The 20678-nt window shown below is 45.2% G+C and overlaps 2 protein-coding genes across 6 annotated transcripts; both read left to right on the top strand.

Annotated features, from left to right (window-relative positions):
- Positions 1–542: 542 nt before the first annotated feature.
- Positions 543–7973, top strand: ncam3 (neural cell adhesion molecule 3). 2 transcript variants are annotated; one of them, XM_061289541.1, is made up of 17 exons: positions 543–594; positions 2775–2888; positions 3052–3123; positions 3191–3385; positions 3464–3598; positions 3679–3819; positions 3903–4020; positions 4149–4306; positions 4395–4528; positions 4762–4897; positions 5046–5213; positions 5292–5411; positions 6479–6606; positions 6681–6849; positions 6919–7102; positions 7173–7304; positions 7398–7973. In XM_061289541.1, the coding sequence occupies exons 1-17, from the start codon at positions 558–560 to the stop codon at positions 7438–7440; spliced, it is 2184 nt and encodes a 727-aa protein (XP_061145525.1). In that variant the 5' UTR covers positions 543–557; the 3' UTR covers positions 7441–7973. The 2 variants fall into 2 exon arrangements, with proteins under 2 accessions (XP_061145525.1, XP_061145524.1); XM_061289540.1 differs by having other exon boundaries at positions 5046–5222.
- Positions 7974–8210: 237 nt separating this feature from the next.
- mroh1 (maestro heat-like repeat family member 1) lies at positions 8211–20624 on the top strand. Of its 4 annotated transcripts, none has more exons than XM_061289528.1 (45): positions 8212–8393; positions 8647–8705; positions 8801–8946; positions 9556–9687; positions 9761–9923; positions 10035–10133; positions 10211–10362; positions 10432–10572; positions 10760–10852; positions 11086–11164; positions 11382–11501; positions 11582–11655; positions 11730–11852; positions 12157–12258; positions 12341–12485; positions 12587–12627; positions 12714–12855; positions 13010–13062; positions 13314–13421; positions 13497–13616; positions 13892–14014; positions 14089–14235; positions 14432–14458; positions 15213–15335; positions 15472–15551; positions 15692–15836; positions 15895–15990; positions 16077–16181; positions 16250–16385; positions 16462–16574; positions 16657–16809; positions 16874–16930; positions 17004–17101; positions 17195–17360; positions 17427–17596; positions 17666–17803; positions 17963–18077; positions 18218–18364; positions 18431–18497; positions 18645–18766; positions 18834–18983; positions 19060–19194; positions 19295–19397; positions 19463–19528; positions 19587–20624. In XM_061289528.1, the coding sequence occupies exons 2-45, from the start codon at positions 8684–8686 to the stop codon at positions 19661–19663; spliced, it is 4914 nt and encodes a 1637-aa protein (XP_061145512.1). In that variant the 5' UTR covers positions 8212–8393; positions 8647–8683; the 3' UTR covers positions 19664–20624. The 4 variants fall into 4 exon arrangements, with proteins under 4 accessions (XP_061145514.1, XP_061145512.1, XP_061145515.1 ...); XM_061289529.1 differs by having other exon boundaries at positions 8213–8393; positions 11382–11495; XM_061289530.1 differs by lacking the exon at positions 14432–14458 and having other exon boundaries at positions 8211–8393.
- Positions 20625–20678: the final 54 nt, after the last annotated feature.

The raw sequence follows: 20678 nt of genomic DNA, 5'->3' as shown, positions 1-20678 counted from the left end.
GTAAATTGTTTTTTGGGGGGCGAGGGTCAGATTTCAAACTAATAAAAAAAGAATAGCAGCTCTACTCTGTAATTTGAGGATGTGGTCAGGGAGGCCCAAAAGTGATCCAACAAAACAAACAAGAGAAATCTCTGAATGGAGCGCAGACACAACAGTCACGTAGCATTCGCTCAGCACCCAGACAGACAGACAGACAGACAGACAGACAGACAGACAGACAGACAGACAGGCGGAAGGACAGGCGGACAGACGGAAGGATGCTGCTCTCTACTCTTTGCAGCTTCTCTGATTGTATTTATGCTCTCTTTATATCAACATCTAGTAAGGTTGTTGATATAGCAGGTCATGTGTCAAGGGTAGAGTAATACATGGAGCCCAAACACCTTGGCACGGGGAAGAGCAAAAGGAATTTGCCTAAATGTTCCAAATAAAACACAACTGCTAAAGAGAATAGCATAAATAAACCCTATCTTTATGCAAGCTGTTTATTGCTTCTGGCAATGTTTTTATTTTGGTTTGTGTTTGGAGGACGACATCCTTCACTGCAATGTTTGGACATGGATCCATTCCCGTATGAAGGCGTGCAAAACAAACGTGAGTGTCCAACTTCCTGTTTTACAACAAATGACTTGATTGTTTTCCATTCAAAACTCATCTAAGAATAGAACGGAATAATAATAAAAAAAAAGAATCGAATAGAAAGAGCAGATTTGTAGCTTGTCGACAAAGGACGGATGCATGTGGCGGCATGGCACAATCCGGAGCTGGCACTTGAATGTTGTGGCTGCTCGCTGGCATTAAGACTCTCATGAAAGAATGAAAAGCAGCAATGTGGATTGTTCGAACCACCAAGTTGAGTGACGTGTCTTTGACTGAGAAATCCTTTCTTTGTGTGCTACCTAAATTTGGACCTTTTATGTCAGCAAGTCAGAAGCACACAACAGGAAGAATCCTGATTCATCCATTTTTTTTAATTTATTTTTTTTACAGAGGATACGTGCAAACCTTGGACAGCTCCGGAGTTGTGCAGTTCGGGACAAAGTCGAATACGCTTCTGTTTATGAGTGACACAATGGCTTTTGTAAACAAAGGTCGCCATGACCTTCCAGTGTCTTGACTGTGTGACAAACATAATAATATAGAGAGCAACGTCGCCATCACTGATAACAACAGACAATGATGTCATTGAATTGCAGCCTCTTCATTTGCACCTTCTTCTTAACATCCTCTTCCTGACATAGGATAGACAAAAGCTTCATTGTGCTATTTTCAACATTTCAACTGAGTTGAAATGTGAAAAGTGCAATGTACGTACCGTATTTTCCGGACTATAAGGCGCACCGGACTATAAGGCGCACCTTCAATGAATGGCCCATTTTAAAAGTTTGTCCTTATATAAGGCGCACCGGACTATAAGGCGCACCATTAATGCATCATGTCAGATTTTTAATCCAACTCAAATCATTCTCCATTTCAGCTTTTTTATTTCAACTTCAGACGCAACAAATGACTTTATAATCACAAATGAATGACGCATAGTCTTTTTGATTCAGGATTCATCGTCTTTAGCGGGCCACTTATGATTGATTTCATGACACAATGCTTCGGGCCAGTTTCAATTTAGGGAACTTGGTCCATATATAAGGCGCACCGGACTATAAGGCACACTTATGAGAACATTTTTGGTTTTTAGGTGCGCCTTATAGTCCGGAAAATACGGTACATTTGTTTTTGGTTACCATTACCTCGACAGTTCGATCCATTGCAGCATGGCAGGACAATGGCACTTTCCTTATTTCCCTTTCAACGGATCAATCTTGATGAAGAATATTCCATTCCATTCCATATTCAGGCCAATGACCTCCAACAGGAACGCTGGCCATCTGATTAAATGCACAGGCACGCAACGCACACACACACACACTGAGTGAGAGGAGCATCTTTTGTCCAATCACCAGCATCTTTGCGTGCCTCTCCTTTCACTTCCTTCTGTCTCGCCATCGTGTCTTCACTGTCCTCTCATTGTTTTTCCGCCATTGTTTATATCAACTGTTTTTCCAGTTGTGCTGAAAATCTTTGCTTACATTATGGAAGTATATTGACTATCGTAGGATGTCATGTACTGTCCGTCATTACTGGAAGACATGCAAATCTAAAAGCCAGCTTTGAGACTGCATGGCAACCAAAACCATGGTTTTTGTTTTGATTGGAATTTAGAGCCTTTTCTGACAAGCTGGGTAATATTGCCATGCTCGGTGGATGCCCACCCATGTTAATGGCTCTCATTTGGAGCACGCTCCAATTGAATGACCTCCTGATAGATACCCCCAAGGGACTATTTATCTTTTGATTGGCTGCTTGCTCCCTGGAGTGCAGATACTGATCGATTGGGAGGGAGGGAGGGAGGGAGGGGCAGCAAATGATAGGACCCGCAGGAACAGCTACTTACGCTCACTCTACGTATCTACCAAGATGAAAGAAGAATCATTCAGAGCATGAAATGTATTTGGCCCTTGTACGTAATGGCATGCACAGTCCAATCCATGCTGCATGATGAAGCAAAGCATGGACAGAAAGTTCCTGCAGAATGTATTTTTTGGACTCTTGATCATTTGACATTTACCAAAAGGCACTCACTCACTCGTTCATTATTTGGACGAAATGTTGATGATGACATTTGTTTGCCAGTTGCTCATGAATGAGAAAATGATGAAGAGGTAGGGAGGAGATGAGATGAGAGCCAACCCACTTGTTTCCTTTCATCCCCTATAAAGCCTGGGACGGACGCAGCCGAGCCTCCCAACCCTGGAAAAAGTCCGACAAGATGTTTGCGGTGACCATGACAAAAGTGATGGCCATTTTCTTGCTTCAGCTTGTGTACAGCACAGGTCAGTTCCGTTCTTTATTGTAGCTATAGAAGCAGAAGATTCTTTTTTCTCTCTCTCGTAAGGTCAATGGAAGTTGAGAGATGAGCGACTCATTCATTTGAGGTGTCGCATTTGCAGAATGAAAGCATGCTCCAGGTGTATCTTTCCTCTCTTTGCCTCTCAGATGCCAAAATGGACATCATCACCAGCAAGCAGGACGTTCACGTCGGAGATGCTCTTTTGCTCTTGTGTAAAGGTCAGTGGTTTGAAATGCAGCTGACTTTGATGCATCTCATCAACACGTTCATTCAATGCTCTCTCAGCTGGGGGGGAAGGACAAATCACATGGCAACGGGATGGCCAAGACATTGACGAAGAGTTCATATCCAGTGTAGATGAGTCCTCTTCTAAGCTGGTCATCAAGAGCGCCACGTTGGAGGATGCGGGAAGGTACACCTGCCTGTGTGACTTTGACAACGGTCACATGGACGATGTGCAGACGCAGATTTACGTTTATGGTATAGAAGGAAGCGCATCGTCGGCTGGATTTTCTTGCATTTGAGAAGAATATAGAAGCCTCTGCTATTTCTTGTCAGAGGGTCCGTCATTTGAGGGCACCGCCACCTACCATGAGTTTTTGGAGGGTACGGATGGGGCGGCACCGTGTCGGGTATCGGGCCAGCCGGCGGTGGAGGTCCGCTGGTTATACGGCAAGGAGAGCCCGTCTCAAGGTAAGCCGGCGCAAGCTCATCTCCATAGGATCATTTACGAGGGAGGGATTTTCTGATTTCCTTTCCTTCTTATTTCTCAGGACAAAACATACGGCGGCTGCCTGATAACACGCTCGTCTTTGAAAAAGTCAAGCGACAGGATGCCGGGACGTACGTGTGCCAGGCCCAAATCAGAGGAAGGCCCGTCTCCAAGCAACTTTCCATATCTATCGTTGTCAACGGTACGCCAACGTCGTCATCAATGGTAGCGTGCTCAATGGACGGATTCCATTTGCCTTCAACCCAATGGCTGTTGTGAAAACAGTTCCTCCTACTGCACATATGAAAGAAGAGGTGAAGAAAGTCATGGCTGGAGCAGAAAGCAACGTCACCTTGCTGTGTTTGGTCGACGGGCACCCCAAGCCCAATATCACCTGGAGCGTGTAAGACTCGATTCGAGCATCTCAGTAGAATGGAGCGAGCGTGTCATTCAAAAGGAAAAGACCATAGACGAGGTCAAGCGCCTTAAAATGGCGATTGACTCACTCCTCTCTCTCTCTCACACACTCAGGCCAGCATCATATGAGCCCGGCGGGCATCACCAGTTCAACTCTGACGGCAGCCAGCTGACCATCAGGTCCGTCGTCGGGGACGACCACGGCGAGTACATCTGCACGGCAAGCAACAAGATGGGCGAAAGCAGCGCTACCGCTATGCTTCATGTCTTTGGTTGGTTTGACTCTCCTCTGACAACACACACACACACACGCAGTGTGGATATTACAAAAGTGTGTGTGCACTTTTTTTTTTTTTTTAGAGGCCCCAGAAGTGTCTTTGTCTGTGGAAGTGCAGAATGTCAGCGTGGGCCAGAGCGTGGCAGTGGCCTGTAACGTCTCCGGACTTCCTCAGCCTGACCTGCGCTGGATCAACAAGCGCAACGGGCAGACGCTGGTAGGTAGGAATGCTAGGTACACTTTGTGATGTCACAAAGTGAGGACGCATACAGCCAAACGAAGCACACGTCCAGCTGACCGTGCCGCTTGACTTGATCTGATTTTGCTGCGTCAAATCCATTCTAAAATCTTTTCAAGTCCAATCGGTGGATTCCAAAAGAACTCATCTTGCATAAGCTTCAAAGTGCTACTTTGATGTTCTCAATGACTTTTGTGGTTTGCTCTCTTCAGGACTCACCTTCTGGTCGGATCCGTGTTGAGGGCGGTGTTTTAGTGATTGATGAAATAGCGCCATCTGACGGTGGCTTGTATTCCTGCATGGCTGTCGGACTCATTGGCAATGCGTCAAGAGACGTTGCAATTCACAGTAAGTTAGTATGCAAATGAGGAAAAAAACAAAAACACTTTAAAGACATACGCAGTAGCTGAAGTTTATCCACAATTAAAAAAAAAAGCCTCCAGATTGTTGTGTATTCATTCCAAATCTAATTCCAAGCATCTTCTTTTTCCCTCAGCTCAGCCTGGTCCTCCGCCTTACCTGTCAGTGTCATCTGGACCTGCGTCAGTCTTCTTCTCCCTCAAAACACTCCCCGTTAACGGGGGAACACCAATTACCCACTTTGTCCTGCAGTGGAGACAAAATGCAGACGTGGAGTGGCAAGAGGTGACAGTCCCGGCTTCAGGTAATTCAGGCAAGTGTACCTAGCCAAGTTGAAATCATCGCGTGTATTGGACTGGACAAGTGATGTGTGTGCTGCTAGATGGCCTGGCTGTCACCTCCCTGATGCCTTACACGTTATACACGCTGCGTTTGGCTGCCGTCAATGCGGCAGGACGGGGGCAATTCTCAGACACAAACACTGTCCGGACCTTAGGAAGACGTGAGTAGCACACTCCAACTCCAATTTAGTAACATTCCAAAAACATGTACAATTCCTGAAATGACAAATAGGACTCAACTAAATGATGCATTGACATTCATTGCGGGACCAAGATTATTGGGGTGTAATATCGATTATTGGTTGCATCATTTTCATATTGGAGTCTTTTGCCCATTTCAGTGCCATCTCAACACGTATTTATAAATAGATACTGTAATTTTTGGACTATAAGTCGCGGTTTTTTTTCATAGTTTGGGTGGGGGGGGCGACTTATATACATATACCGTTTTTTTCCGTGTATAATGCGCAAAATTTAACTCATTTATTGTCCTAAAATCTGGGGTGCGCATTATACATGGGTACAATTTTTATTATTATTATTTTTTTAATCCGGATATCATACGGAGGCCGCCATTACAGATGCTGTTCACTTCAAACACGCTCCATACGAACACAATGCTCTCGTATCAGACGCTCGCTAGATCACCTGCTCGTTTGCTGTCACAATGTACCCTACGCAAATCCGAAACATTTCTTCGCTATCGAGTATGCTAGCGCATGCGCAGTGATAGTGACCGGCAGAATAACATCCGGTTGTTCCCAAAGATGATCTTTTTTCTGAAATAATTTTACGTTCACGGACTTAAGTAGGAGTCAAAATTTAGGTGCGTATTATACACGGGTACAGGCTTTTTTCCAGCATCGACATGCCATTTTTAGGGTGCGTATTATACATGGGGGCGCATTATACATGGAAAAAAACGGTATATGTTTTTTTTTCCACTTTTTTGGGCATTTTATGGCTGGTGCGACTTATACCCCGGTGCGACTTATAGTCGGAAAATTACGGTATGTTAAAGTTGGGGTGAAAATATTCCCATCAATCTTTTTGAATATGGTTGTGGTGCACACATGCTTTCTTGTCACTCACTGTACGATTCATCTCTTGTCATCATGATGCTTGCTGCCCCCCATTGTCCATCTCTAGAAGGTAAGACACAAACAATAAGCTAGCTCATGAGCAAGGAGGCGTGTTGTAATGCATGCATGTGTTCCTTGGCATGGAGGTGAACCAGACAGCCCCGTTTTGTTATGTGATGAGATGAAAGTAGGGGGCGACTCCTTCTTCATCCCCCTCAAACACACGGATAATGGCGACACTCCTCTCCTGCACTACAATCTGCGCTATCGAGAGGTGGGTGGGGCTCAAGCGGCGCCGTTACCTTCGACTGGACCTTCAGTGGTTGCACCGTTGTTGTTTCGGTGCAGGATAACGACAGGGCCGAGTGGAAAGAGAAGCGGCTGTCGGCCGACGTGAACTCTGTGGGCCTCACGGGGCTGACCTTTGGCTCCGACTATCAATTGGAAATTGTATCGGTCAACGCTAACGGTTCCTCCGCCCCGGCAACGTTCAACTTCACCACTGCGGCCAAACCCGGTAATACTTAATAATTAATAATTCTAATTCGACTCCACCCGACCGTCCGTCCGTCCGTCTGTCCGGCAGTGCGCGGCAGCATGACCAAAGGCAGCGTGGCAGGCATCGTCATGGTGATCTTCCTCCTGGTTTTCTTGGTGGTGGATGCCACATGCTGCTACAAGAACCGCTGCGGCCTGCTTATGTCCATCTCTGTGAAACTTTTTGGAAAGAAGGTTCCGGAACTCAGAGAAGGGGACGGGGCTACGAACGGGTAAGTACAGTAGGTGTGGAGGTTTGTCGACAAACACGATGAGGATTCTAATCCCGTTTGTTTGATCTAGGGAAGTTAAAATGAACGGGATGTCCACTCCAAGAGGCCAAAGGCACCATATGGAAGTTCAGACACTTCCCTCAAAAGAAGAGGGCACACTCACAGAAGTCACCTGTGACAAAGCTTCTCTCACCAAACATGAGTATGTGCACTCACTCACTAAGATTAAATCCCAGAGTCTGCTATTTCTTGGGGAAGTGCAAAGTGAAATGGCTTTTTTTTCCCCCCCACACAGAAAAACTCAACCAGACCGAAACGTGGCTGCTACAGACGCATGAAAAGCAAGACAACCTCAAATATTTGCTAAGCATCCATTTGAGCAGTCATCAATACAATACTACGTAGTGTGTCAACAAGATGTTGACCATCTCCAGTTGCTATGAAGACAACTCAAAGTGATATTTTGTGTGGAATCCAAACTGTCATGCATCCATGCAAGGGTAATATTGTGAGCGGTCTTTTACAGGGTCTTTGTAATTTATTCTTGAAATGACAATGTTTTCACATGATATGAATGTTAAAACACACCAAGATTATTTAAATTGGACATTGTTATGAATTTATTCTGCTGAGGCTGCTATCACTGATTTTCTTGTGGAGCAAATATCCAATTCACGTACAGGCCGTTAAACATTTAGCTAAGGCGATAAGAACGTGGCTATTTTAAAGTTGCTGACTTTTTAGGCTAGTTTGTGTCTGCCTGACCAATAAACCAAAAAGTTGTTCATGCATGCAAGTCCTATCAGCTGTGTTGTAAATATGTCTGTTTTTATTAGTGTCTGTGCTATATCCAGTAAAAGTATTCACATCACGTCTTTGTATTCGCTTTAGAGCAATACTATTCTATTATTATGTAGCCTTGTCTATGTCGAGCCACTTACCCTTCTATAGCGTCAGAGCGCTAACACTCAATTTAGCATTCAAAGCTGACCCCATAGAAGACTAATAAGGCACATCAATTGAGTCATTGGGCCCAATTGGTAGAAATGGAAGAGGAAAATATTTGCAAGTCGCCTCCTCCTACGGTAGGCGGCGCTATGCAAAGAAGTGGCACTTGTGGGCGCGGCTGTGACGTCACCTGGTTGATTTGTTCCTGCTGACCACAAGCACATGATCGGACGTGTTTACACTTGTACACACAAACAAACACAAAGACAGACACACGACGCTTGCTGTCAAACTTGGAGAAGGACGACACGGGCCAAAGCCGAGATTTGTTTCTTCACAGTTGGTGAGTAAAGCTATTAAACAGGCTCCGCGTTTCACTCTGTTGTTGTGTTAAGGACGTTTGCGGCGCTTCCGTAGCGGCAGCTAAAGCTAATAGGAGGAGGTGGTGGGCGTTACATGTGAAAAGAAACGCTTTTGAATTTTGTAGATTGTGTCGGATTTCGATACATTGTTGCCAACTCGCTTCATGTAGTGATACTATTTTCAAATCCTTTTTTCATGTCAATTCCAATGGATGTGTACTCCACTGTGTGCAGGTTGCATTGAGCCCAGGAAACCAGCCCTCTGTCCACCATGGGCGAGACAGATGTGGAACGTGAGCTTTCTTCATTGTACATTATCTTCCAGACTGCAATATGTCTCTGCAGCTCTGCCTTCTAATGTTGCGATACGCTTTGCATTTGACTCCAGAGGTGACCCTGGCTCTGCTCGATGCGGCCAATGATAAAGACTTTGAGGTCCAGGCTCAGGTGAGGAAGTCCATGCTGACTCTGGGAAATGAACAGCCTGACCGAGTGCTTGCCATGTGTCAGGACTACCTGCTAAAACACCCCAAGGTATATCTTTATGATTATGAAACCATTTTCCAAAGCGCTAGCCATGTTTATATGCAGACCTTTTGAATCAAATGGCAGTCCCACTCAATCGAGCCCAATCAATCGTTCCCCTTTCGTCATTGCCCCTCGTGCAATTGCCATATGTTTTGAATTGTCTTTTATTGAAGCCATGCACACCCCCACCGACTAAACAAACGGAGACAATTCTAATATTTTAGTTGGCGTGTGCAGAGAAAAGGTGAGGATGTCCCGATCCAATCACACGATCAGAAAGTGGCCCCAATCACCTGCTTATCAATTGATCTGTGGCGTAAATATTGTCTTTCTTTAATCTGTGAAAGGTGCAATAAAAGAAATAGTATCGTACAGTAATAGCTTCATTTTCTTTTGCATCTTCCTTTTTCTTTTTCTAGCACAATAATATGGATTGTGATTCTGTTAGCATCAATGTCACGGATGTGCATTCATCCACTAGTAAAACAACTGAGGAATTGAATGTGCGCGGCCAAAACCGCTTTGGTTTTGGAGCCACGTTGACCTGACTCCCTCCCTCCCATCTGTATCATATTTGGAGGGACAGCAATGGTGCGGTGTTTTCTGTCTTCCCAGTTGGTGGTGAGTCACAGAGTTGTGATCCTTCAAACAATCGAGCTGATTGTTGGCAGTCGAATAGACGCCATCTCTTCCCCCAGAATCAAGAGCATCATCTCCTTGGCCTCAGATGAGATGACACGATCAAAGGTGACCAATGCGGTGACGCTTTTGTCGTTTGCAACTCGATCGTCAATTGCGTGTTTGTTTGCCTTTCCCAAAGGAAGTTGTCCCCGACTGGCAGCAGGCGGCCAGTAACATCCTGGTCGCCGTCGGCAACAAACACATCAATGACATCATGGAGGAGATACTGAGCAAGTTTCAACCTGGAGTCTTGCCTCACTTTTTTGTGGTCCAGACCTTAGCCAACCTCTCTGATTCCAATGGTAGGAAACCAAGTCGTACGTTTGGCAAATGATCAATCATGTTTTGACAAAGCCATTTTGGATTGAGGTCATGCCGTGATTCCAAATGTTTTTCTCCACCCCTTTGTCTAGTTTATGGGATGGTGCCTTTCCTAAACGCCATTCTCGGTACCATGTTGCCTATGTTGAGCCTGACCAAACAAGACAACATGAAATGGGTCTTCTCCTCAGGTGTGCAAGTTGGTCCAAAGAAGCAAGCAAAAGTTGCATCTTTCAAACCAACCCCGCTCTCATTGGCTTTCCTTCAGCTCTGTGCCATTTCAGCGACAGTATCTCCGAGTACCTCGCCAATCTGGACAAGGCTCCGGATCCCACGGTCAGGCAGGACACCTTCTCCAGTGAAATCTGTGCCGCCTTTGACATCCTCTTCAATAACTGGTTACAAAGCAGAGAATCAAAGGTAGGGAAGCATCCGTCATCTTCCATATTCCAAAAACATCCGTTTTGTCTGTGTGTGTGTGTCCATCAGTTGAGGCTAACGGTGGCTGAGGCAGTGGGCTCAATGTCCCATCTGATGGCTAGCGATAAACTGGAGGAACACATTCCCAAGCTCATCCCCGCCATTCTGTCCTTGTATAAGAAAACCAACGAGCACTACATCATTAGTAAGGTGAGCACCGGTCCAACCTGCCTCACTTCACATTTTACAAGGCTTAGGAATGCCAAGCATCTTCATTCTTTTGCATTATGTCGCGTCTAACTATCATCCCTAATTGTCATTCCACACTGCATGGAACATAACACTTGATGTGGCTCATCATTCTATTTGTAAGGACTCCATGTTGTGTGTTTGATAGAGTCTTTGCCATGTTCTTGATGCTTCTGTTAACATGGGAAGCCGAGTGCTGGAGACTCAACTGGACAGTCTCCTCTTTGCGCTGCATCAGCAGGTACCTCACTGACTTTGCCGATTCAACTTTAATTTGACTATGTGTGATCTTTTATGGACCCACACTATCATTTCCACCATAGGTTTTGTGTCTGGCCGTGATGAAAACAAAACATGATGCAATGATTTGAAGGAATTCCTTTGTAACAGCGTTCTTTTGAACTGCAACGCAACTTCAATGTCCCAGAAGTACATTTTTGCAAGATGTTTTTGTTTTTGTTTTCCTCCCCTCAGGTGTCCACCTCTATGGATTACAGTAACCCGCCGACGGTCAAGAACCACAATGAGGTTCTTCGTTGCTTCAGTCTGTTAGGTAACGGAAAGTTTTTGGCTCCATATCTAGATATTGTGTTGTATGTCTATGGAGTCACAAGAACAGGAACGTGAGTCCAATCCATTATATACATACATACATACGTCAGCCAACCAGTGTTGAGGATAATGGTATTATTTGTGAGGCCACACTTTTTTCATCCAAGCTAATTTGGTGATGGAATTTGATGGTTGAATCTCTCTCTCTCTCTCTGTAGCAAAGGCCTTCCCAGATCGACTGGTCATGTTAGTTCTTCAGAGGCTGGAGAACAGCAACGAACGCAGTCGGCTTGGCTCCCTGGCTGTCCTGCGTCACCTCATCAACTCGAGCAGTGAGTGTGTGTATATTTATTTCTTCAACATGTCCTTCACATTTTCTGCGTTTGGAAACGGGATGCTATTTGCGTATGTGTTTCAGCGTCCATGATGGAGAGTAAGAAGCTTCTTATTCTAGCCAGCATTAGGCAACCGATGGCTGACCACAGTAACAAGGTGCTAGCACGTGTGTGTAGATGCTTCGATAAAGTCAATCGTCAGACAAGCGTCAAGTGTGTCTCTCGACTTAGGTTAAGAAGCGGGTGGTCCAGGTGATCAGCGCCATGGCCCATCATGGTTACCTGGAGTTGGATGGAGGAGAGTTACTCGTGCGATTCTTAGTTCAACACTGTGCATTACCGGACACATATCAGGTACAACTGCTTTGCCTTGAAACATTTGGACTAGTTCCTCGATGTGGTGGCGCCGGCTGCTGCTGTTTATTCAAGAAGGGGAAGCCGTTTTTTTTTTTTTTTCCACCCTCCATAACAAATGTGTTGATTTATTTATATAGGTTGTTTAACACAGTTTATGTCAATACCATGAAATAAAATTGGGTTTGCTCTTCATCTTTTGAGCTGAAAGCCAAATCCAATATTTTTGAAGGAGACTCCATCTTGAATGTTTGATTCCTCATGTCATGGAAAGCCGACGCTTGTGTTCTTGCCGCACGGACAGAAAGCCGCAGCGGACCCAGAAGAGGTAACCAACGAGTCGCTGAGGACCATGTGTGACAGCACCCTTCATCTGCTGACGACAACTGTCGGACGTCTGGCTGATGTACAAGTCGCTCCGCTCCGTCCGTCCGATGTTTGGAGCGGTCGAGTCGCTGGCTGATTTGATTGACTTTGTTGTTTTGTAGGTGCTTTGGCCCAAGCTGCTCTATTACATCAGCCCAGCGCAGTACAGCAATGCCACCACTCCACTGTGTAAGAGTTTGATTGTACTCGGCAATAAAAAAAAAGACAACAAGGAAGCGAGCTTCAATATCGACTTTTCACAGGAGGGTAGGTGCCACCATTTTTGGTGATCAATCTTTCTCATTTCTATGACAGTTTTTATCTATTTGATAGCTGGTGAAATCTTTTTTTTTTTCTCTCCCCTGTAGTCAATCTTCCTTCTCCTCAAACACTGATGGTCAAACTGCTAGTAAGTAATGAAAAAGCTAACCTTCTTGCTTTGAATTGTTTCCTCTTCAATTGTTGTAGAGTAACATTTAGTTGTGTTGCTTTCAGGTGAATGCAGCGTTTCCATTCAATAGCAGAGGTCACGGAGCTCCGTCACTCTCCCTGCTCCAGATCCTCTCTGTCAATATTCACCTCAACATAGAAGCTGTTTGGGACCAAGAGATCCCTCCTCTCCTGACACTACTGGAAGGTGGGAACATGTTTGCTGAGAGCACAAATTGAGCCCGCTCCACCAAAATCATTTTGTTTGTGCAGAGATGAAGAATGTGTGTTTTTTTTTTTTTTTTTTTTCTTAATTGTTTGCATTATTTGAATTTCTGTCTTCTTCGTTGTTTTCTTTTCAGAGTCCACTGCAGAGAGCTTTGACAAGATAAGTTGGGATGAAAGTCTGTTGAAGGTGAGTTTTTTTTTTTTTATGTGACAGCAAGTTGAACACGAGGAATCAACAACATTCGGGTGTTTCCTCGAATCTGTCGTTTCCATTTGAACTATCGTAGGTGTATTTTCGGCTTCCATCAAAATACGGTTGACTTCTTTTTATTGGTTAGTCAATCTAAATTGTCCAAAATGTTTTGGAGATGCCCGCCATGATGATCCTTTGTCAATATTTTTGTAACAAACCTAAGTTTGAGTGAAACCCTTTTCCAGTTCCTGTCTAAGACTTTGGCGGCCGTTGACGATGACAAGTGGCTATGCCAGTTTGCAGCAGAAGCAACCACTTATCTTTCCACCTACAACAATGCTTTAGAGGAGAAGGTACGTGCGTGCCGACCTAGGCTATGAAAGGCCGATTGCAACATCAAGTGATATTTTTCTTTTTTTTCTTGACAGAGTTTCCTGTATCGCTGTATCGGAGTCACCCTCCAGCATTCTTTTAATAAGGACTTTGTTAAAAAACAATTGCAAGAAATCCTCCTCACTGCACGACACAACGATGCGCTTGAAAGACAGGTACCATCAAGTCAAGCATTCTATTCTCAGGAGATGTTTTCGATGGCCACTTGATATATTCAACTTAAAAATGGAGTAAATAGCTCATTGGGGGGAAAAGAAAATTAGATTTCTAATCGAAAGACTGCCACTGAGGAAAAAAATAAATCTTTTTGAATGAATGCATTTGGGAATAATAGGTTTTGTCGTCTATGAGCAGGAAAGAATAACATATAGTTCTGGACCTCATTCGGATGGGGATAAATCGAACCCGATTTGCTTTGTTGTTTGGTCAGGGTGTGGCTCTGGCCATTGGATTGTGCGCCAACAGCCATTTAGAGGGAACTCTGGCCAAGCTTGATGAGTTTGGAAAGTCTGATGCCTTCAAGAAATCCCAAAGTATCTTCAATCTTCTCAAAGTAAAAAGAACTTTTCTATCCATTTCCATTGCAATGATAAAGTCATCCGGTGAATTTCCAATTTCTGTCTTCAGGACCGTAATGATGTGGAAGTGGAGAAAGTCAAAAGCACTTTAATCTTGTGTTACGGTCAAGTGGCTGTGCACGCTCCTCCAGAGAAGATCCTCAATCGCATTGATCAAGATATCCTTGGCTGCATCAGTAAACACTTCAACACCAAGGTCATACCAACACTGTGCTTGCTGCAGCATTCTAAATTTGTCTGTAGCCGCAAAGGTTTCCGTTTTTGAAGTGTCAGTGTCGCCACACACGCATTGAACAATCTTTTTTTTTTTTTCTAAGATAGTAGCAAAATCATTCCAATCTAGTTTTTATTTTTGGGCTTGTGACGATATGACCTACCTCTATTTCATACAGGTTCTGGGAATTAAAGTAGAGACCAAGGTATCCATCGTCAGCACAGGGCTAGAGGGACAATTTCCAAAGTGAACTTTCTTTCTTTGCTGGCCTTTTTCCCCCTTTTCTGGTGCGGACTTTGAACGCTTAAAGGCAGAATAACTTTGTGGCATTTTCATCTGGATGCAACTTTTTAACACATTTTGTCAGTGGGCAATATTGACACGACGATGGGAGCCTTTTTTTGGGCTTGCTAAAATGCTTCAAGCTTTTCTCAGTGGCTCACCAAACAATCCGTTTCCTTCACCGTTGATGAACACGAGCACGTTTGCTGTCGTTGCTGTCTTTCTCATTCAAATTCTAAAATTGCAATTCAGCTCCCTGAATGGCGAGCAAGCGGCTTTTCGTGTTCTTTTTCACTCCTAACAAACCTCCTCTCCTGACTTTCTGGAGCGGGCAGGCAGGGCTGGCTAACTGACCTGGTCTAATCAACACTGATTTTGGGGCCCTATTTTGGTTGCAAGCGCAAACGTGGAACAGGACTCTGCGGCCATGTTTGCGCCTGCCTGTCTACCACAATAGGGCCCATGTATCATCTCTTAATCTGCAACGATGACAAATCAATCCTAATGTTGAGATTGTTTCGCTTGCTTTTCATTCTAAGAATTGACTTTTGCTTTGCTCTTTGTAAATGATGCTTCTGGTGGTGGCGGCAAACGCCGTTTCTGTCTTCGCAATTCATTCTGTAAATTTGCGTCCCCTCACGTTCTTCCTCTCCATTTTGTGTCCCTGCAATTGTTAGGATCTGACAATGAAACTAAGTTTGATCCAGAGTGTTGGCCTGGTCGCCAAAGCCATCAGTGCGTGCGTCAAGAAACAAGGCTACGTCTTCTCTCGTAAACAAGAACTCATCGCTCTTATCCAGGTCAGTGAGCAACACTTGATGGATGGATGGATGGATGGATGGATGGATGGATGGATGGATGGAGCATGTGGTTAGTCAACAACAAAGTAGAAGACTACCTTCACTATTTGATTGCTTGATTTGTTGTCTTGCACAGGAGTTCATTAAGGCGGAACCTGCCGATGGCCTTCGGACTTCAGTGCGCCACCTGGTGATGAGAACGTGTGCCCACCTAATGTATCCTCCAATGTTTGTCCGAGTAGACTAGCTATTGACATTTAGGGTCCAAATAAAAAAAGAAACGTAGCGGTGTGAGATTGAGTTGACTGCTTTGTCATTCCACAGAGTGTCTTTCCTTTGACCTTTTAGCGCTTCAGCCCTCTGGACCCGGCGCTAAGCGAGAACGAGACCTTTGACTTGCTGAAGGTGTGCGTGAGCAGCGTGTTCTCCCTTCCGCCCGAGACGCACACTCCGGAGAAAATCACAAAAGACGAAGAAGTCCTAGACCTCAAACAGAGAAAGGTGAAGTCGTCAGGCCCGAAACACGACCGCCATTTTTGTCAACACGTCATGTCTGCAGGCCTTGTACAAAGACACGCTGTCGTCACTGCACGACTTATTGAGCAGCGTGCTGGGCAAGGAGCCCACGCCCGATGCTTTACAGAGTGTATTTAAGGTAGGACTGGTCTAAACTTCTTCCCTCGACTTTGCTGTGAGGTTTCTCCTGAAGCTCTTAACGTCATCCTGTTATGTTCTCCGCAGCACGTGGAATGCGGGCTGTCCTCGACACTGGACCACGAGAGAGAGAGAGCCATCTCGGCCACTGCCCACCTGCTGAATCACTACCTGGACAACATGACAGTAAAGGTGAGCAGGCTTTATTTCACCACATTCCTGTTTTTGCATGACGTAACTTTTCTCACCTGCTCGTCAAGAACATGATGTCCTTCCACAACCTCGGAGCTCTGCTGGGTCGACTGTCTCCGCGCTGCTCCGACCCTCAGCTGGTTGTGCGCGCTACCGCTATCGATTGTGTATACATACTGCTTTACATCCAACTCCGCTATGAAGGTGAAAAGTCCCTTTATTGATACGGTGGAGATTAGGATGGAATCATCTGATTGTTCATTTCATTTCCTGAATTCAGGTTTTGCTCTTGACTATAAAGATGGCGCTGTGGAAGGGCTATTGCCCCTTAAAAGTCAACTGGAGAACCCGGACCATTCGGTTCTCTACAAGACGTGTTTCGAGCTCACCAAGGTACGCCGTCCGTTTCAGCAGCAATGTCGGCATCTTCAATCAAATGCAATTGGATGTAACAAACGGGCCATGTTTTCGTCAGGTGATGAGTAAGCGTCTGCCTCAGCAGCAGATGACCACCTTGGTGTTCATGTTGTTCGAGGGCCTGGTCGACAGTCAAACCAACTGTTGCAGAGCTTCATCTGTCATCCTCAACACCTTGTTGAAGAACAGAGGAGGGGGACTACAAGAGATGGTAGCTGGTCTCGTGCTTGCAGGCCGTTCATTGGAAATTCTGATGAAGTCTTCTTTGTGCCCAGGTACCAGAGATGCTGGAGGTGCTTCGTGTGCGACTGCAAAGCATCACTGAGGATCAGGTAGGCCAAGGAAGGCATTTTCTTACTTTTTATCGCATGCTATGCACGACGATGACGATGATGATGCGTTTAGGTGAGAGTGGCAGTTGGGCAGACGGTGCTAATCATGGCCTCCCAACATCTCCAGACCGTTCTTAATACACTAGCTAACCAACCGCTACCATATGACAGGTAGTCCACCAATTTTGGTCACTCGATGGAAGAATTCCTGCTCACGTTGCTGCCGTCCGTGCGTTGTTCTACTTGTAGTTCCTGTCTTTTCAGCTGGACCAGCGAGATGTGGATGGCTTTGGGAGCAGACCCCATAGTGGCCGATCAAATCATAGAGATAGTGATGGAGAAGCTTGCCGTCATGGCGCCCTACGTGGACAAGAAAGAGTCAATGATCAGAGGAGGAACAACGAAGGTGGCTACGAACAAGCCGCTCGCTGTAAGTGACAAACACGTTGTTGCATCGTGCGTTTCAAATATGAATGGATATGACTTTCTTTTTCAGATGACATGCGGTCTGAAGGAATTGTTATTAAATGGCCAGAGCCAGGAGCCGGCGCTCAGCAAGTTTCCTCAGCTCTTCTCCTGTCTCATTGTCCGCCTGGCGTCGAGCGTCGGCGTCTCTGCGCCAAAGGACAACGCCACCAAACGCAGCGCCGCCATCCACGTTGCAGGGTTAGCATATCTGTCGCCGCGTGTTTCTCGCCTACGTGACTCATTGTTTTGTCTTTTTGCTGTGTCCAGAGTGGCGGCTGATGCGCTGAGAATCTTGCTAGCCAGAGCTCAGTTGGATGAGGTGTTGAAAAGACTAGATGAGGAGAAAGCCTGGGACGCAATCAGGGAACTGAATACACACGTAACTGGAGTGACGCTACTAGCAAGGTAAACACGTGTTTTCGGACCGAATACATGAAATTGACTGTTGAAATGGATTTTTTGAGGGTCACTTCTTTTGAAATTGGTGCTTGCAACATGTTCAAAAAAAAAAAACACCTCTGCCCAAGAGCGCTCAATCAAAATCTACGTTTTGGTTGTCAACAGGGCGATGGCGAAACATGCCGGTCCCAGGTTGCCCGCCATCGTCGAGTGTTTATGCCCCTCCTTGAACAACATTTACGAGTGTCAGCGTATCACCGTCACGGCTTTCTTCTCTGAGGTGATTGATAATTTGTCCATCCGTACTATGCGCATTTTTATGTGGAATCCACCAAGTTGTCTTGTGAAGCAAATGCTTCTCTCTCTCTCTCTCTCTCTCTCTCTCTCTCTCTCTCTCTCTCTCTCTCTCTCTCTTGCCAGCTCTTGAACCATCACGTGGCTACGGAATTGATGTTTATCGACGTGTTAATGAACAACATGATGGAAAGGATAGCGGATCCTTGCTGCACTGTCCGCATGTTGGCCGTGCGAGGTCTGGGCAATATAGCTGTGGGATCCCCCGAAAAGGTACGCCGTCCGGCGAACCGACGCCGCTGCAACTCGGTTCACTCGTCGACACGTTCTTCTCTGCAGGTGAACAAGTATGCCAAAGAACTGCTGGCAGCCATGAGTTCAGGCATGGAGGAGAAAGATGACCCAGGTAATTGCTATGTGGCACAACCGCTTTTGCTCATGTTAAAAAAAAAAAAAAAAAAAATCCATCCATTTGGGCTGTGAAAAATCCAAATTGAATTTGTTGATTTGAACAACTGAACCACAGTTTTTCCCCGTTTTTCATTTTGCGTAGGCAAGCTGATTATTCTGGAGGCAATGTCGGGTCTGTCCAAAGTTCTGCTCTACCTGGACAAGAAGAATGTCCACCTACTAGTGGTTTATATTTTCATGAAGATCAAACCGTTTTTAGAGAGCGTGAGTTGAGTCTTCTTTGTCGATCAGATGGTATTGTGTTGTTTAATATTTGCGCCCGCCCATCCAGGACAATGATGACATTCGCTGCGCTTCCATTCACCTCATGGGGAAACTGTCCAAATTCGGCTCCGGGGAGCCAATATTCAAGGACCAGATCCACAACGTTCTGGTCAGCCTGCTTTTACACCTGGTTGACCCCAACGCCCATGTGGTCAAGGTCCGCAAGCCTTTGCGAGAAGCTGTCGCTCGGCCAGGCAGAAGAATTGGTCCTACAAATGTCTTTTGCTTTCCAGGCATGCAAGTACGCCATGCGTGTGTGCGCGCCCATGGTGGGCTCGGAGCAGATCACGGCCATGTTTCAGAACCACCTCCACGAGGACAAGAGCTTGCACTATGGCGAGTTCATCAATGATCTCACCAAGTATCTGGTGAGGCAGACGCACAAGAAGATCTTGAGGAATGGATGTTTCACAATCCATTTTGTTTGGGGAGCATGTGAAACGACCCATAGCCTTGGTCTTTTTGTAGATCCAAGACTTTCCAGGCATGCTGAATTTCTACCACATCTCCGTTCTCCAGTTCTTCAAGAGCAACTGGTCTGAAGTCCGAGCAGGAGCCGCAATGTTCATCGGTACGGCTGCAGCGGTTGACTGACTTTCTTGAAATGACGCCTTTCTCTTTTGATGCCTTTATCAGGCTTTCTGCTGGGGAACCTTCCAGATGAGCATTACGCTCACCTCAACATGGGTACCATCACTCAAGGTGAGGCAGGTTCCACATGCATCTTTTCAATTCCACGTGCTGAGGCTTGACTTTGCAGGTCTCGTGATGCTGCTCCAAGATCCCGACCCCGTGGTCCGAGGGAAGGCTGCCGAGGCCATGGGACGTTTCCACTGATGCCAAATTGCTGGCAAGTAGTCGGCAACAGAAACGAGTCCCGTGTAGATATGTTTTGCTTCGGTGGCCGCACTTCACCTGTGCTACATAACAAGTGTTCATTTCTAGCTAGATTCGTATTTTAGCAACCAAAGATAGTAAGTTGTTTTTTTTTTTTTACTCTAAATGTAAAGAATTATGTTTATAAGAATTTCAAAAGGTTTCTTGAAATATTGTCTGGGGGACTAGTTTTCGTTGAATGTGCGTGCCCGTGTTTATTTTAAAGAACACATATCAGAATAGTTTCCACATGACTTGACTTTTATATTTAGTCGTTGACTCCATCGCCCTGTAGGCAAATCACCTGCTTATGTACATGTGTCCACTTTTGTTTGACTTGGCTCTTTGGCCTTAAAGTTGTGAACAATTCCGTCCATGCGTTTTCTTTTTTTTTGAACGATCTCCTTTAATAAAGTTTCATTTCTCCGGCACGTTCAATCATTGTAATATAGCAGCTAAGGGACATTTGAGAATGGCTCCTGCTATGCAATCAAATGTCACAATTCGGAGAGAAAATTACAAATGCTCACTGAACCCTTTAATGTTGCCTGAATCATTTGTGGCAAAATGTTTTCTATTTGATGAATGTATTTTTGTTTTCCGTGTTACATGTGCAGCTGGTACTATGATCAAGTGTAAATGGCGAATTCTATCCGAGCACTTGAGCAATTCCTTCAAGCACTTTTTGGCTAAATGTACCGCTAATTAGAATGAGTCCTTTGTTTTAGTAGCTTCGAAATGATGTCCATATGGTCTTTCGTGTTCGCTATATTATGTACATTTTGGGGCAACATCATGTCTTATTGCAAATGGCTCACTGTGTGGATGGGGGGAGGGGGAGCGGTACGTCTACAGTGTTAATAGGTAATAATAAGTATCTATAGTGTCAATAAGACACGATCAATAAAGAGATAAATCAAAAGATGTATTGTAATTGTATCGTTTCTTTTGTATAAGGTTGCTGACACTCGCATTT

This window comes from Syngnathus typhle, linkage group LG10 (genome assembly GCF_033458585.1).
Source record: "Syngnathus typhle isolate RoL2023-S1 ecotype Sweden linkage group LG10, RoL_Styp_1.0, whole genome shotgun sequence".
Lineage (NCBI taxonomy): Eukaryota > Metazoa > Chordata > Actinopteri > Syngnathiformes > Syngnathidae > Syngnathus > Syngnathus typhle.
This window is presented reverse-complemented; position numbering and strand designations above follow the sequence as displayed.

Coding starts and splice junctions, on each gene's coding strand:
- ncam3 (XM_061289540.1), top strand. CDS start 558: ATGGATCCATTCCCGTATGAAGGCGTGCAAAACAAAC. Junction 595..2,774: donor TGAAGGCGTGCAAAACAAAC/GTGAGTGTCCAA, acceptor TCCCCTATAAAG/CCTGGGACGGACGCAGCCGA. Junction 3,599..3,678: donor CAAGGAGAGCCCGTCTCAAG/GTAAGCCGGCGC, acceptor CTTATTTCTCAG/GACAAAACATACGGCGGCTG.
- mroh1 (XM_061289528.1), top strand. CDS start 8,684: ATGGGCGAGACAGATGTGGAAC. Junction 15,837..15,894: donor TAGACCTCAAACAGAGAAAG/GTGAAGTCGTCA, acceptor TCATGTCTGCAG/GCCTTGTACAAAGACACGCT. Junction 17,361..17,426: donor CTACGAACAAGCCGCTCGCT/GTAAGTGACAAA, acceptor TTTCTTTTTCAG/ATGACATGCGGTCTGAAGGA.